General features: G+C 38.2%; 1 protein-coding gene across 1 annotated transcript; it reads left to right on the top strand.

Annotated features, from left to right (window-relative positions):
* Positions 1–488: 488 nt before the first annotated feature.
* Positions 489–4,805, top strand: LOC132045205 (cationic amino acid transporter 1-like). Its single transcript, XM_059435748.1, has 3 exons — positions 489–684; positions 1,302–1,733; positions 2,839–4,805. The coding sequence occupies exons 2-3, from the start codon at positions 1,310–1,312 to the stop codon at positions 4,245–4,247; spliced, it is 1,833 nt and encodes a 610-aa protein (XP_059291731.1). The 5' UTR covers positions 489–684; positions 1,302–1,309; the 3' UTR covers positions 4,248–4,805.
* The last annotated feature ends 13,444 nt before the right edge of the window (positions 4,806–18,249 follow it).

The raw sequence follows: 18,249 nt of genomic DNA, 5'->3' as shown, positions 1-18,249 counted from the left end.
GTGAGAATTATGTGTGAGAACTAGCGGTTGTTATTACTCCATCCGTTCCAATTTATGTGATATAGTTTGACTAGGTACGGAGTTTTAAAAATAAAGAATATTTTTGAAACTTGTGATCTAAAACATGTCACAAATATTTGTGTGGATGTAAATCCCTTCATTAAGGGTAGGAGGTTTTAAGTTAAACTATTTCTAAATATATAAATGTGTCATTCTTTTTTGGACAGATTAAAAAGAAAAAGGACAGGGCGAATATATTTTTGGTTTATTGGGGTTAAGTATACTATTTGTTGATTAAGTGACTGCAAATGAGTGTCAAAAGTCGGACTTTGTGCGCATTTCCGTAAATTTGCATGTGTATAGTAACACTTTGTTTACATTCTATGATTGTAAGATGTTATTTTGTCCAATCTTTTCCCAGCACGGTCTTCCTCACTCCATCAAAAAAGATTTAAGAAAGATAAAATAAGTCATAAGACGGTTTATTCCACACAACAATAATCTCCATTGATATCACCATTATTTTCTCTATGGCTAAACATCATTTTCTCTTTTTCAACATGTAGTGTAAACTTGCCTTTTCTACTTGTGCGGAAAGGCGTCAATTTATTTTGTTTCTACTAACCCGCCACTGCTCGTCGGGGACATGCTCATCCAGTAATCCTCCACCGGCAGTCTCCTCTGGTAGACTTTAGTCTCAGCACTAAACGAAATTTTTCTTCTTGTAATTCTTTTTTTGTTTTGTGTTTGATTGTTGCATGTTTGTACCTTAATTAAAATGCTATATAGTTAAATTCTACGATCAGTTGGATATGCATTTTTTTTTTTTGGGGAAGATAGCAAGTGCTTTTATTAGGACTTTTTTTAACACAAGATAATGAGAAACTTTGTCAATTGTTGACATGCTACATATTTGTACCATGTGATATGTGATTAGATGGTCCGATTCTTGAATTTGTTACTACTACATAACATGGTATAAGTGTTTAAAGAAATTTTACTTTATTCCCAATAAGAAAAGCTATGCTAATACATGGTTAGTCATCAATTTGCTTCAACATTTCTTTTCCTTTTCCCAAGTGTAATTTCATTTTCTAGTTTATATTTGGAAAGAGTCTAAGTTCTATTATTTGCAAAATAACGTCAGTTACGAGGCAATTACAGATTTTGTATGATAAAGATTAGTAACAAGTAACTTGATAAAATGGTAAGTTACATGTTATAATGGATTAAACTACGCAATCATGTAATAAATAATTATACTGCTAGTGTGTATAACTTATATCCATTTCGAAATGCAGGGATAAAAATGGGGATAGGGGAAGAAGGACATGGATCGTCGACTGCTGGAGGAGTGAGGAAAAGAGGATGTTCAATTTCAAAGGATGATTTCTTGCCGGAGGAATCATTCAGGAGCTGGGGAAATTATGTAAATGCATTGAGTAATACACCAGCACGACTTTTGGATCGAGTTGTGACACGTTCTGATGAGCAGGATGAGTTGGATGCCAAGGAAAGAAGTGTTAACCAAATGAAAAGGAGTCTGAATTGGTGGGATCTCATGTGGTTTGGGTTAGGTGCACTTGTTGGTGCTGGAATATTTGTTCTTACTGGTCTTGAAGCTCGTACTGATGCTGGTCCAGCTGTTGTCCTATCTTATGCTATTTCTGGGATCTCAGCTATGCTAGCCGTATTTTGCTACACTGAGTTTGCTGTGGAGATTCCAGTGGCAGGTATGCATAGTCACTTACATATGTGTAATAACCATTACATTTCTTGATGAGCAGTAGACATCTTAAGTACCTTATTCTACTTTCCTTATGTAATTCTACTCTTTGATCAGACTTTCTCCATATATTTTGGCACTCACTCATCTAACTTTCTAATTCTAGTAGATTGGTGCTTAATGATTTATGGGGTGTGCCAGTGGGGCAGGGAGACCATGGGCATGACCCCTCGCCTTGGTCTTCGAGTCCTGTTATAAAAGCATCTCAAAACCACGAATAAAGAAAATTACTAAGTTCTTATTATTTTTCTTAAGTTAGGTAGACTAAAGAGAACATGCTTAATTTTCTTAATTGCGTTATCATGATAATTAACGTCTTCATGTTTATAACATTCATTTGTCAACAAATCTATAATTTATTTATCTCCCTGCAAACATGCTTAATAGTGACCATATTGGCTTGTAACAAAAATCTGCAATCGCCAATAATTTCCTAAATGGATTCTCTGCTATGATAAGTTTCACATCAAGTAGACAATCCGTTCCACCTTTAGATCTTTGTATCTTTTTCTTTTGCCAATTTATGACTTTATTTCATACTCACTCTACTAAGGTTTGATGGAGCTTCTTTTCTAGACACGCCGACATGCACTTTTCATGAGCATCTCCAAAGGCAGTGCGAAATGCTAAATCTCCTATTGAATTATGAACACTACCACTGTCCCACATGTGTATATTCACTTCCACACTCACTTTCTATTACTTTGAAGTTTTGTTGCAAACAAGTCAAGAATTTGAGAGCTGTCCAGGATGAGCAGTTCACCTATATACTATTGTGGGCGCGAGCCATGATATGGGTAGGGGTGAGTGTTTGAACACTAACTGTAGAACTCCTTTCTGAAATAATGTGCAATTTTGAGGAAGGTACCCAAAGATTCAAAGAATGCTAAAGAAAATAAATGGAGGGGATGCGAACCTTTACTTTTTTTTGTTAGAGAACATTATATTTTTCACTTCTTGCTTCATTGACCATGATTTCTCCAACTTGTGTCATAAACAGGCAATTTCTTTCTATTCTTATGCTCAGACAAAAAATTTAAAATATTTTATAGGTGGTTCATTTGCTTACTTGAGGGTTGAGCTGGGTGACTTTGTAGCATTTATAGCAGCTGGTAACATACTTCTCGAATATGTGATTGGCTCAGCCGCGATGGCTCGTTCTTGGACTTCCTATTTTGCTACTCTTTGTGGCCACCAACCTGATGATTTTCGCATCATTGTCAGTAGCCTAGCAGAAGGCTACAATCACCTTGATCCAATAGCCATTGGCGTTTGCGTTATAGTTTCCATCATTGCATGTAAGAGCACCAAAGCTTCTTCTAGGCTCAACTATATTGCATCAGTTGTTCATGTTCTAATCCTCCTCTTCATCATCATTGCTGGTTTAATGCATGCCGATACCAAAAACTTCACCCCCTTCATGCCATTTGGTCCTCGTGGTGTATTCAAAGCATCAGCTGTGTTATTCTTTGCTTATTCTGGTTTTGATGCTGTTTCAACTATGGCTGAGGAAACCAAGAATCCGGCTAGGGACATCCCTATTGGCCTAGTCGGTTCTGTTTTATTGACTACTGTATTTTACTGTGCACTAGCTGCTGTTCTTTGTCTTATGCAGTCGTATAAGAATATTGATATTAATGCCCCGTTCTCAGTTGCATTTGAGGCTGTTGGTTTAGGTTGGGGAAAGTATGTGGTTGCTGCAGGGGCTCTAAAAGGGATGACCTCTGTTTTGTTGGTAAATTGTGTAGGACAAGCTCGTTATGTGACACATATCTCTAGAACTCACATGATGCCCCCTTTGTTTTCTTATGTTAATGCTAAATCTGGAACACCAGCCAATGCCACTATATTCATGATGACATCTAGTGCACTTCTTGCATTATTTACAAGTCTTGATATTCTTTCAAACCTTTTGTCTATCTCTACACTCTTTATCTTCATTCTCGTGGCCCTTGCTCTTCTTGTTCGACGTTACTATGTCAGCAATGTGACCACTACAGAGGATCGAAACAAGCTCCTTGTGTTACTAGCACTCATTGTGGCATCATCTATTGGCACTGCTATTATTTGGGGTGTTACAGATGATTGGAAAGGATATTGTGTCACATTGCCAATATGGTTCTTGGCAACTGGTGGGATAACAGTTTTGGTGCCAAAAGCAAGAAGCCCAAAGGTTTGGGGTGTACCTTTGGTACCATGGATACCATCTGCATCCATTGCCATAAATTTTTTCCTTCTAGCTTCCATGGATAAGGATTCTTTTATACGGTTTGCTATTTGGACTGTCCTTATTTTGGTATACTATGTGTTCTTGGGCTTGCATGCCTCTTATGATACTGCCAAGGAGATTCAGAAGAATTCTGAGTGGGGGAAGGTTGAAGGAGGAAATGCTTCATCAGCTACAAATTGTGGATTTGATGGTGGGGATGGTAGAAATGAGCCAGTTGCTTCAAGTAAATAAGTTTGGCTCTATATATTTCATAATTTTTTGTCTATGCAAATTCTTTTTCTTTTTTTTTCTGTTTCCAGCCTACATGTGTGAATTTGCATTAGGTGTGAAAATGATGCTATAGTTTATTCTTGTAAATCTGAATTGTATAGATATGTTTTTTGTAACCACCAAGTGATATATACTCCTCCGTCTTTTTGTCACACACGAACAATTTATAAAATCTTATAATTTTAAAATTATAACATAGGTGGTTCTAATGGTGTTTTGGAATGGACAGTAGTCTATCGGGTTTCTTTTGAGTTGCGTCTATATATTTGGACGTAGCTATGTATCTTTTAGCGGAAAAAATGGGTGTTGTTAATGAAGGGTAAGGGGTTTGTTTGCTTCTTTCAGTGAGGTCTAAGGTGACCTCCATTGAAGACTATAAAGAGCTCAAAATATACATTTGTGTACGTGTCCAGAGTGAAGATTCTATGTAATGTAAAAATGAGTGCGCTCCCTTTTCTTGAGCTGCTTTATTTATAATATAAAGCTAGGCAAAAGAAGAGTGATGTGACATCTCTCTTCGGTCAAGGATCGAATTTATCTTTTTTTGACCCCCCCCCCCCCACCCAACACAAATTTATATGCTATATTAGAAAGCCTAAAAGTCATTCCTTAATTACAAATTCTTTTAATTACTCATAAAGCTAAAAGTCTGTCATTAATGGAGTGGAAATTTATGCAATGAAAAAACGTAAAATGTTAAACATAAATTATATATGGCTCTAAGAATGTGGATTTCTTCAACAAAATGCACTAAGATTATCTGCTTCTTGCCCCTCCTTTTCTTCATCTAGATGCTTTTGAACTGGTAATTATAGCCTTCATTTATTTGTCGTTTAAATTCTCCTTTTGCACAATATTGAGGGCCTCAATTTTGGGCTTTGCATATTTTCTAGGAAGATGATTTTTTTTTTTCTCGTGAAAATGCATAAAACAATCCAATATTGTCCCGAATTATTAACAATTATTAACTCCCTATGTGCTGAGGTGGCGAAGAAAGTGTATTTCATGCTCTTTGAATGTCACGACCCAATTCACGGGTCATGATGGCACCTACGCTATCTCCTGGTAGGCGAACCATCCCCAAATCATTTACTTCCTTTTAAGAACACGTGTGGAAATTTAGTACACTAAAACATTAATCAACAAATGTAGTAACGTAAACAAGTGCAGAAGAAAACTTTAATTAATAAAATTCAAAAAACATGGTCTTAACTTGTACGAGAGCTTCTAAATGGAATACATAGCTTGAAAATGAAAATACCGACTCAACACTGAAATAAATATTGTCTATACCGCAAGGAGTGCAGCAAGAGTAGTATGAGCACAACACTAGTACTTGTAGGCATCATAGGTCGACAATGATTAGATAACGCATATAAACAGGAAGAAATTAATAAGTAGACGATAAATGATCAAAATACAGTCACAGATCATTTTCTTAGGTAAAAGTCCACAGCAGTAATAATCACAATACATCTCAATATCCTCCGGTCATAGCCTAGGTGAAAGCTTCTAATCCACAAGTCCGCCAAGTTTAGACACCAACAACAGACAACAACTTCAAGTCATTCACCAACCAAGAACTCGATAAGATAATGTGCTGTGCAATGATGTGAAGTACAACACAAATGGAATGCAATGCAATGCCCCCTGTTACGATTCACTTTTATGCGAGACATAAAAGCTACTTCGAATTTGTGGACTCTTTTGGATTTTATATTTTTAGAGTCGCCACCTAATTTATTAAGGGAAATTAGGAAAACAGAGTAAAAAAGGTTTATTCAAACAAGAGAAAAATCCTTTAAAATCAGAGTTCGAGGTAAGAATTCTGGTGATTCCTCGGGGAAGGTGTTGAGACACCCCGATATAAAGAATCCATAGAATACGGTTGACGTTCGAGCTTTAATGTGTGATTTTGTAATTATTTGCTTATACTAGCTTAAACTCTTGTATATCTTGTCATGGCATATAATTTTTGAAATATTTGGCAAAAATCCCTTTTGTTTTCGAGGAAAAAGAGTTGTGTTCTTTTTTGGAAAATGCATAATAAGATTTAAAGTAGCCATTTCATTTCCGGACCAAAACACAATTTTTCACAAGTAGAGTTCCACTTGACTTGGTCCCAATATTATGTCCTCTTATTCTTATAAGTTTTTATTGAAAATAATTCCAAGTGTAAATTATTTGCAAAAAATGCCATGTGATATACCCAAGTTTATAAGGTTTGGAAAATGTATTTATTTTAATGAAGGTCAACCATATTCCTTTTGAACATTTCCCTCAAACTAAGGCCCAAGTAGAATTCCTCTTGTTTCTTTCAACTTAAAGTGTTTCAACTTAAGTGGGCTTGGCCCAAAAGTGTTTAGAAAATCTTTAAGTTGTTAGGAAATCCTTTTAAAAATACATTTATTCACAAATAAGTTTTCTTACCATCCCCTTTTTTGTAATACTTGAGTTTAAAGAGTTGCACTTTTTCCTGAAAATTTACTGTTTTACTGCAGTTTTTTTCGAAAATTCTCAGTCAGAAAATAATGACATTACTCCACCGTTCTAGTTCCGGCAAGAGATTTTCAAAGTCATTTTTGTCAATTTATTTTAAGCCGTATTTATCTTTTGTCGGGTCCAAGTTTGAAAATTGTTTGGGTTCCTATTCGTTCTAAACGATATACGTATCGTTTGCCTATTCGTCTAGGTTCTAACCAAAAGGTTCCAATATTTACAAGTATTCATACAAATGTGTTCAAATACATACATATATAAAGATAAAAGAAGGGAAGGCTGGTGGGGCTACCGAGCCCACCAGTTAACCAATTTCACCCGTGGTTGGGCTTTCAAATCGGTTCGGACTCGATGAAAGAGGGGATGTTGGGCCTCTGGCCCAATAAAGGCTTGGGAAAATTTGGCAAAAATGGCCCACGTTGTAAAGTTCATGCAAAAGAGGAGAGGGGGAAAAGGAAAAATATGGTTAGACAGCATCACACTTAGCAATTAATTTAATATGGATTTGAAACACTACATCACAAACAAAGAAACACAATCATATATATATAAAGCATGTTTCAGTCGTGTGCCTATATATAGAAAGTATATACTCATTAAAGTAAACCCAAGAAAATGCCAAACAAGTCTATCAGACCAGAGGAAATGTACAAATAGTCCCAAACGGTCAAACAAACAAATAGAGGCCCAGAACAAAATCGCATGCGAAGCAGAACAGTACAAGCCCATACAAATTCTCATGGGGATAAAAAATGAAAAGTAAACCCAAATCAGTTGGCATCAGGCCTAACCTAAAGACGATATCATTATATACAATGGCTATACATGATCTACACTCCGGGTATATCAAATGCTCGATTGATCCTTCCTTCCGAGGTTTTGGTATTTAGGAATTTTGGGTTTTGTGTATTTCGATTTGAGAGTCTACTGTTTACTTCCTTTGAGCGATCCTTTTGACGCTTTATTCTACTTGAGTGGGGAATATATATTTTATATAATATAGGGACCGAGCCTTAGACGGCCTACATATCCCTCTGCGGGTAATCAGGCCCTTCCGTAGTTCGGTTTACATAAAATATCCCCTAATTTTGTTCTACCCAAAAGATCTCCTAGATCAGGCTCGATAAGGGCTTCCAACGTATCTTTCCTTGGGACATCAGGGCGACCGTAGTTTCTTTTACATATAAATAGAAGGGGATAACATTTGATTAGAAGAAAAAGGATGCCTAAATTTGCCCAAAAGATAACTTCTCCTTGAATTCAAGGCGGGTATCCTTACAACCACGCATTTGGCCGATGGCCTTGCTTTCTAGTAAAGGGGAAGGAGTACTACCCAAATTTTCCCAGTGTGGACTAGATGCTCCAACTCGAACTTGAGGGCTTCACATTCTTCGATGTCGTGCCCAGGTGCCCCAGAATGAAATAAGCAAATTCCTCTTCGGCTTAGTCCGTTGGGCGAGGGTTTCCAAGCAGCCACAATTGGGCGGATTTTTCCAGTGCTTCCTAGCTTTTGGAAGATGCTCGCATATGAGTCTTTGAAGATGGTGAAGTCATAGCGCCAGATTTGAGTGTCTAGTGTGATTCCTTCACTAGGGATGATTGGGTCATAGACCAATAAAAAATGTGGTCCCCACATGTTGGGATTGTCTTGTCGTCAATCAGTCTTATGATCCTCTTTTTTAAGGCCATGCATTCATCGGCAGTATGACCAGGTTGATTCTTATGGAATGGGCACCTATTGTGCACGTACACTGGAGCGCATGGTGGGAGCCTCTCATAATTGGAGGCCTTGCAGCTTTCATCTTTTTATAGATTTCCTCGCATCGCAAGTGCTTTGGTGTGAATTTGTAGGGGCACACATGAGATTTTAGGACAATTGGCCACCAAGTTAGTGATGGTGGGTGGGTGGACCCTTGAGGTATCTCGTAATTCTCAGATTCAGCAACAGAGGCAGCGATGGTGGCCCTTTTGGATGGCCAGCTTTGTTCTTCCTCATAAGGTTCGGTCTCCTCCTTGGTAACCTCAATTTCTTATTTGGGCATTTCTGACTTGCCCAGAAGCGGTATATAGCTTCGCACCATTCGTTTGACCTCATCTGAGAGGTTCTCTCAGTATCGCTTCAGTTCAGTAGCTTCTTTTAGCGGACTTCTAGCCAGGTCCAAGATTCGTTAGACCTCTTTGATCTTTGCCTTAACCAAATTGATCTTTCCTTCTAGCCTACGGATCTTCTCACGAAGTGAGTCCTCTTTTTCTTCCCCGCTAATCAAGTTGACAACAGGGGTGGTGGCACTTTGGCTATCTTTAGCATCCATGGTAGTAAGTCAACCTTTGAGAGGTGTAAATGGTTAGTCATTTGGAATGTGGTGCTCTTTGGCTATTTTGGTATTCTTTTGAGCAGTGATCGGAATGTGAGATCAATCAATCAGTTAGATGGAACACACGGAAGCACATAAGCATGTAATCACATAATCATATAATCGCAATAAATTATGTTACACTCGTTCTTAAGACCTTTTTGAACCAAGGCCCTTCTAATCGCTTTGAAACATGATTATGCCATTTGTTGAACCAAACCATTGCCCTCATAAATCATAGTTTTCAATAATAATAATAATATTTCCAAGAGGGGTTCCAAAATATGGTAAAGCTGACAAGGGGCTATAAATAAGCACAAAAGTAAAATCAGCAGAAATGGCCTCTAGTGAAAGATGATGAGGCTCTGTCAGTCCGAGCCTTCTTGGACCTTCGCAGAGCGGTCTAAATCTGGAGATGAGTCGACGTGAGTAATGAATCTATCAAGAACCCTCTCTCTATGAATGTCATGGGTGCAGTCTTATCCATCCCCTTTTTCATGTGATCATTGAGATCCTCCAAGCACTCATATGTGAATCCCAATTCATATGTCAAGATAGCTATGATGGCTTGATCCTATTAAACCTTCTCAAAGTATTTGGCATCCCTATCATCGGCTCGTCTTTGGGTCAAGCGGGCCTTGATCTCAGCTTTGGAAGACTTGTCTTGGTCACAATGATAAAGGTTGGGTCCGGAAGTGAGGGTGCCTTGCAAAAACACTCTTAACGAATCCTTATAGTCTTCATCACACCCAGTGTGAAACCTATCATGGGAAAAAGTCTCGGTGTCACGATCCAACCGGAGGGCCATGACGGGCACCTGGAGCTAACACGCCGAGCACCTCTAAACATGCATCTCATAATCATAAAGATATCTCATTTCTGGGTGGACCATAAAGATAGCTCATGGATATTATAATCTGCAAGGATATATATCACAACATAATGGCACATGTCTATATAATCTTCAACAATTATGCCCATCGTCACCAGCCGACAAGGCTACTACAATCTTATACAACGATATGAACCGATAGGGTTATGAAACGTCTAACTGTACACACATATGTCTACGAGCCTCTACATAGAATACAAGTGACCATGAAGACCAATACCAATAGACTGCAGCTCCAAATTAAGTGGAGTGCTCTTGCGAATCCGCTGATAAAGCACCTACGGATCTGATCAATCTTCCTACCTACCTGCAGGCATGAGTGCAGCGTCCACAACAAAAGGACATCAGTACGAATAATGTACTGAGTATGTAAGGTATGAATAACAACATAACAAGAAATATGGAACATAACGTGAGATAAAGATAACCTGTACATCTGATTGCCTCATAAGGACCATGCATGCTAACTTTAACTTTTTAAATCAACATTATAAATATAGCTATATATAAGTAAACTGCTCGACCATATAGGTACAGTGTTATGCTGCCCGGCTATATAGGCACGGTGTTATCATTATTCGCCCGCGTCTAGGCCTCCGGCGTCCGAGGTATCATCTCACGCCGCCCACTAGTGGTGTCTGCCCGGCCATGTAGGCACGGTGTTTTCTTGGCCGGCCATGTAGGCATGATGTTATCTTGCCCGGCCATGTAAGGACGGTGTTATTCTTGCCCGGCCATTAAGGCGCGGTGTGAAAGAAAATACTTACATATATATAAAGCATGTATGAGAGCCCAATTAAAAGCTACAACTCTATCGGAGTGACGTAAGGTCGGTAGCTTTCGATTTATATTATGGAGCAATCATCATCACTATATCTCACCTTGAAGGAACAATTATCATAAGGTGAGATCAACAGCAATGAGTAAAATTAAGAAAATCGTGAAATAAGCTCAGTAATCTCATAATAACATCAAATCCATAAGCTTTGGAGTCTCCAAAAAATGGAATCATCATCATCATCATTTTCATTATGGAAAAACATCTATCTTAGCATCATAAGAACTTTGAGAATCAGAGACTTCTAACTTTTTTTTTTTTGGGAGTAAGGATATTATGGAAAGCATGTGTGGATTCATAAGAAAAGAATCATGCCTTTAGAAAGAAAGAGTTTAGCCTTAACATACCTTTTTGATCTCCTACTAATTAACTCTTATCCTCCCAAGCACGTAAATCTACATTCAAGAGAAATCATACTACTGTTAGACTTATCGTCATATGCCTATCTTAAGTCTTCAACTAAACTCCTTTAGAATCTGCCAATATTCGGGCAACATCTCCCTGTTTATCTCCCTAGCCGCCCGAAATAACAATGTCAACAAAACAATAATAATAGCAATACTAATATTAACAACATCATCATCAACACCAATACACGCCATAAAACATCCCACATGATGGTTTTCCCAATTTCTCAACCAACCATAACAATATCCACAATACCATAATCAAAGAATTATATTCAATTTAATCTCAAATTAATCCAAAATCTCCTTCCAAATTCATTCCATCGTCATCATCATCACTTTAATACTTTGCAACTTCTCTACTATGATTCTCTTCTTTTATAGGACTTGCTAAACCTTCAAATCAACTTAGTCATGAGAAAAAGGATGGAGAACATACCTTACACTAGAAGAACTTCACCCCGCTCAACTTCTTCCAAGACCAAATTCATCACAACATTAAGTAGAGACAAGAACAATCCTTCTCCATGAATTAGCTTGGGGTTGTGGAGTTTGATCCTTTTTTGTGATGGCATAGAATGTTTTGGAATGGTGGAGAACCTTCAAGAACGCTCTTATAATGGAGAAAGAAGTGTGGGAGCTTCTAGAGGGGTGTGGAGATGTAAAGAGATTTCTAGAGGGTTGTGAAGTTGAAGAAAAATGAATTAAATGAAGTGTAAAGGCCCTTTTATTGACCCAAAATTCTGTCCAAAATTCTGCCAACTTTTTCTCAAATTTTCGACAAACTTATTTTCTTCGATTTGCTTGGTCCCGGAATCTTCTGAAACTTTCCATACATGATATTTATCATTAATCATAATTGATAATGGTCATGTCCTTGGTTTCCAAGGTTGTCCTTCCTGGTTATGACTTACGAGATCGTAATTCATCCTTTACTTCATTGTTACGTATTTCCCATGGCTTGTACCTTCCAAAACTTCAAGGGACGTCTCTGATACTCTATTAATACGATGAAGTACGTGGCATGCTCATGCTCTGAAAGTACGAGGTGTAACACTCGGGACCCCAAGTTATGCGACTATTTCATTCTCGGACAATATCCCCAACATTTCAGATCTTATCTTTCTCGTAGTCAATCACATATTTCCCTATGTTCCCTACTTAGGGTATTATTTGGGTTCTATGAAATTGTCTTAAGACCCTAGCAGGTGCATAAGGGCGGATCCCTCGGATTCCCATAAGTGGTAGGAATTGGCATTTTCTACCTCTATTACAACTCGCTCAGATATGAAATCGGGAAACATCCATTGTATGTTGTCTTCCCTAAGCCTTGAAAAGAAGAAGGCCCAACCTTGTTTGATTTGATGCCTAAAATTTGAACAGTGAGCTTGGAGGTCGTCCTTACTATTGTGATTACTTAGGTATTGGGGACCCTCGAATTTGTTCAAGTGTTTGATGATCCACCATTGTAACAGAAGGTTGCACCCTTGGAAATACCTATAGTGGTTTCGGCATTGGCTTAAGTCTTGGTACATATCAGCAAGGATGATGGGGACCAAGTCAAAGTATTTGGTTTCTTCATTTGTGGTTATGCCATGAAAGATAACATGGGTAACAGAAATGACTCGGGTGTCTATATTTGGGAAAGACCATGAGTCCCAATAGGCATATAGAAAAGGCTAAGGCTCGGGTAGCTTCCTAATCAGCAAAGATTCGAAATTCGATGGAGTAATCCAAGAGTCCTCTTTTGATTCCGAATCGGTTGTACAAATCCCTAAAGGCTACGGTTGGATCTAAGATCCAATTGGTACTAGCTAAGGATAATAGTTTTAGGATTTCATCGGCGGTAGGCTTATATGGGATTAAAAGGTTATGGTTGGGTTTCTTTCTCCTTCTTAAGCAGGTTCCATTGCAATATATGCAATCTTGAATTTCCTCAAAAGTCGGGGTCATCTCTATGTCACCGAACCTAAACACCATCCTACCACAGTCCCCATACCTAGAAAGTACTTCAATTAGTTCCCCACAACCCTTCATAGTTATCAATGAGGGAAAATGTCCCAAATAGTTTGTGACTTTCTTCTATTGTGCTTCATCTAATCAACCCCACCAAATTCTCAGTATATATCGGCTACCTCGAGGTCCATGTCAAGCTTTAGATTGGTCGACATCTACAAAATATAACATGATTAATTCTCCCCCTCCCCAAAGGAAAATAGTTCAACCACATAGGCACAAAACATTTTTCCAATTAGCACATAGTGGGATGCGGTGCTTCGGGTCATAGACTGTCTTGAAACAAGGTGGTGCCTTCGGGTCATAGACCGTCTTGACACAAGGTGTTCTCTTAATGGTCTTAGATACGTCTCAAATTTCCATGCCTGTCTAGGTAAGCATTGGCTAGTGCATTGGGATTTGGCTTGGTTCTATCCTAGGCAATACTAGAGTGGGTTTTTCAAATGACTTTGAGACTCGAGGGGACTACTCGAGGTGAACCATTGTCGGCTGTTGGACGACTGCGAACCAACTCTGCCTTCAACGTGTTCCAAGGAAATAATTTGGTATTTTAATGAAGGCTCGACCGCGAAGCCGCGTGTCGTTTTTGAAACCATGCAGTTTTTTGTTGGTTTGGTGGAGTTTATGATATGCATGCAATGACAGTTATATATACAAGAAAGTAAGCAAATAAGCAAATAATTACAATAAAACACATTATATTGAAACCCTTATGGTTAGAAACTATTTCAAAAATCCCTAGCAGAGTTGCTATCTGCTACAGTTCACTTTTACACGAGGCATAAAAGCTACTTCGAATTTGTGGACTCTTTGGATTTTATATTTTTAGAGTCGCCACCTAATTTATTAAGGAAAATTAGGAAAACTGAGTAATGAGGGTTTATTCAAACAAGAGAAAACCCCTTCAAAACTAGAGTTTGAGTTAAGGGTTTTGGTGATTTCCCGAAGAAGGCGTTAAAACACACAGATATTAAGAATCCATAGAATACAGTTGACCTTCGAGCTTCAATGTGTGATTTTTGTAATTATTTGCTTATATTAGTTTAAAATCTTGTATCTTTTCATGGCATATCATTTTAAAAATATTTGGCAAAAATCCTTTTTATTTTCGAGGAAAACAAGTTGAGTTCTTGTTATATCCCTTATTTTGTACATTGGAATATTTTAAGTTAGTTGCGACAAGTTAAGGACAAGACTATTTTTCGATTTGGTGTAATGCACAAGTTGTTTATGAATTTTATTGGATGAAAATATTGAGGAAAATTAGGGGCTAGAAGTTGCAAAAATATTTCATGAAAATGGCCATGTGGCCGTGAGATGTGGGGTCCTCCCCCCCCCTCCCCCTTGGTTGGCCAAATTTGATTAGTTTAAAACTATGAGTGGTACATGTGTGCACCGTGTATTTGTAGGGACTAAGTATATATATATATACAAGAGATGACTAAGCAAGACCAAAGCTCATCTTTTCAACTTAAGAAAATTCAAGAAGCGTGGAGAAAAAAAATGAAGAGCAATATTCGGCCATGGTGGCCGAACATGGTGCCATGGGAATTGATCAAGAAAAAATAATTTCTTCTAGCTTTTCAACCAATTGGAAGGTCCTCTATAACGTGGAGTAGTTGGTGGAGCAAGCAAACCATTCATTATTGCAATTCACAAACCATAGCCAAGTTCGAAAGCTAAGTGGAAAAGGTAAGGTTTAATCTTCTTTACATGTTTTATAGATGGTTGTGCGTGTTGTAGTATGTTGAAATGGATGAAATTCATGAAACTTTGTATGTTAGTGCTTGGCCGTGAGTAGGGGCTATTTTGGTTGGACATGATGAACAAATTTTACTTAGCATTTTGATTGTTGATGGTTGTGGATTCTATGATGCAAATGAGGGTTTAATGCTTCAAGTTGAAGTTGTAAACATTTGTGGGCTTTTTTAGTAGCTAATGTGATTTTAATATAGTTTCTTGAATTTATGAGAATGATGTTGTTAACGTGTGGATTGTTGGTATAGTTCATGAATTTGGAAGAAAAGAATGTGTTCTGTTGCTTTTGCCAAGTTGGGAAGGTTTCGGGTGGTATTGCATATTGGTTGGGTTGTTTTGAATATTGTGCGGATTGTTTGAAGTGTTCTTGAATCTTGTTTAAATGATCTCGGATTAGTACTTGAACATGTGAGCGTTGATGTTGGTTTGAATGTATGTGGTTGAATTGAATATAAATGGAACGTTGTCGAATTATGTAGAAAGGAGTTACTAACGTTAGAATGCGTTTTGAGTTGATTGTTGATGTTGCTAATATGATTGTTGGTATTGTTGTTGATGATTTGGCCGAGTTGAATTCTCGGGGTTGTTGAATTTATAGGAGAAATGCTGCCCGAATTTCTGTAGATAAAGCGATAGCTTGGAATTGAATTCGTAAGTGCTTATGGCTAATGTTAGTACTTAATGATGTTGTTGTAGATCTTGGGAAGCCCGAGACTTAGGTTTGGATTAGCTTAGGAAGCGGACGAGGTATGTAAAGCTAACCTTTCTTTCTTTTGGCATGTCTTAGTTGTAAGTAAGCTATGATACGAGCCTCGAGGTAACTCTATTCTTAAGATCCGAGCGTGTCTACGATTCTTATTCACTTCTTGATGTTGGCATTTTTAATATGGTCGAACTACGATTCTTAAGTCTTTTGTGTGATTGGATTTCAAATGTTGTATAAAAAGTTTTTGTTCTTAAAAGCTTTTATGTCAAATAAGGTCCCTAACTTTCATAAAAGGGCTCGGATCGCTTCGACATGTTCGTAGAAAGTCCTAAAGTGGATAATGTCCGTAACTTTCATATACGGTCTCGGATTACTTTGATATGTTCGCAAATGATTCTATAATGAATAATGCCCGTAACTTTCACAGGCGGGCTCGGATTGGCTTGATACATGTTTATGATCCCTGAGACGTTATGTGACGTATTTCATAATGATATTTCAAGAGTCCTAAGTGTGATTATTATTCGGATACTCGAGCGTTGATTTGTCTACTTATCTATTGAGTCTGAAATGATGATTTATATGCATATGGTTTCTCACTACTCTGCTCGTGCGAGCTGTTATTACTTCTTTCACTGCGTCCCGGGCCAGGGCATGTATTCGTGCAACTCCACTGCATTATTCACCGCGTCCCTCACTAGAGGGCCGGGGCACGTTATATGATATGATGATGGCGCCAGCCCACAGGATGGGCCGAGTATGATATACATGATGGAGACAGGATCTCTCCATCGCGTCCCTCGGCTAGAGAGGCGGGGCACGTTATTCACCGAGTCCCTCACTATATATATATATATATATATATATATGATGACATGATGATATGATGACATGTATATGATGATTTTATTCACCGCGTCCCTCACTAGAGGGCCGGGGCACGTTATATGTACATGATGATTATTTACTTATGTCACTCAGTCCCATAATGGGCTAGATATGATATTGACATGCATGATATATGTTCCAAAGGCAAGTCTCACGGTTTTCTGGTTGTTATACTTGTTTTACGTAATTCCTATTTCGGTTACGACCCTGTTGAATGTGTTTCATGCTTTACATGCTCAGTACATATTCCGTACGACCCTTTCTTCGAAGCTGCGTTTCATGCCACGCGGTGCATACGAATGAGTAGAAGATATTAGTAGAAGATGTACCAATTTGGATTGGCGAGCTCCATTTCCTCCGGATCTTTGCCGAGTCAGAGTATTTATGTTATGGCATCTTGTTTTATGTTAGAGACTTTACAGACAGAGTCATGTATATAACATGTCAGTTTTGTAAGCGGCTCTGTAAGTCGGTGTATCGTTATGCATTATATTACAGATTTCATATGATTACAGATTCTTGTTGATTTGAGAAAGACGAAAAGCACGTTGTTCTTGAAAAACTTTCATTATGCACTCACTTCACGACTTAAGGGCCCAGTATGATTATGAGTATCACGAGAGTCAGCGGGTTCGCTCGGCCCTGAATAAGGGTCGGGTGCCCATCATACCCTATCAAGTTAGGGTGTGACAAATTGGTATCAGAGCAGTTCGTCCTAGGGGTTGTCTGCAAAGTCGTGTCCAGTAGAGTCCTGGTTATGGTGTGAAGCGTGCCACATTTATAAACAGGAGGCTACGGGGCATCTAGGGTGGTTACTCTTCTTTCACTTCTTAGATTGTGTCATAGAGCCAATTCATAGGAGATGAGACTCCTTATACTAATCTTGATTTCAGTAGAGGAATGGCATCGGCAGAAGGAAGTGACGAGCGATATTGGAAGTCTCAAAGCACACAGGTAAGCAAAGGTATGAAAGATATATGTCGGGTAAGATATTGAAGTACGATTGAAATACAAGTTGAAGATTAAAGGGGAAAGTGAACAAGAAAGTGTAACAGGTGCAGTTTGAGTTGGGAATACGAGGTATGTTCATCATTTTCGTGCTGTTGTTGATATTGGGAGCCCTGTGTGGCTGTGATATGATATACATATATATATGTTGGCCCTGTGAGGCATTGTTGGTATTTCCTGCGTGCAAGTTTTGAGATAGTAAAAATTACAGAGGAAACTCTGCCAAAATTTTTCTGGAAATAAAAAGAGAATGAGATATAGGTTTGTGATATGACTTGAAAGGTCGCGCCAATAGTAATGATAAGATTTGGCTAAGCTACGAGTACGACCGACATCGCGAAAGAAGTTAACTACTGAATTGACAAGCAGGGGTGAATTATGATGAGCTTACAGTTAAAAGAAGTAATAGTATGATTAAGACAAGAGTACAGAGGAAAAGAATTGTGGCCTATACGAATGTATTGATGAGACAGCTTTTGAGATATTAAGGATAAAGTGAACCAGAAAGGGTAAAGGATTAAGAAGTGTTACGTTACAGGATTGATTACAAATAAGATATAATGTGAATATAATGAGGATTGTTATGAAAATAAGTAA

Source organism: Lycium ferocissimum, unplaced genomic scaffold (genome assembly GCF_029784015.1).
Source record: "Lycium ferocissimum isolate CSIRO_LF1 unplaced genomic scaffold, AGI_CSIRO_Lferr_CH_V1 ctg6273, whole genome shotgun sequence".
In the NCBI taxonomy this organism is placed as follows: domain Eukaryota; kingdom Viridiplantae; phylum Streptophyta; class Magnoliopsida; order Solanales; family Solanaceae; genus Lycium; species Lycium ferocissimum.
This window is presented reverse-complemented; position numbering and strand designations above follow the sequence as displayed.

Bases quoted from the DNA above. Each gene is read 5' to 3' on its own strand.
- LOC132045205 (XM_059435748.1), top strand. From the start codon at position 1,310: ATGGGGATAGGGGAAGAAGGACATGGATCGTCGACTGCTGGAGGAGTG. The intron at 1,734-2,838 runs GTATGCATAGTC...AATATTTTATAG, and splicing joins TGTGGAGATTCCAGTGGCAG to GTGGTTCATTTGCTTACTTG.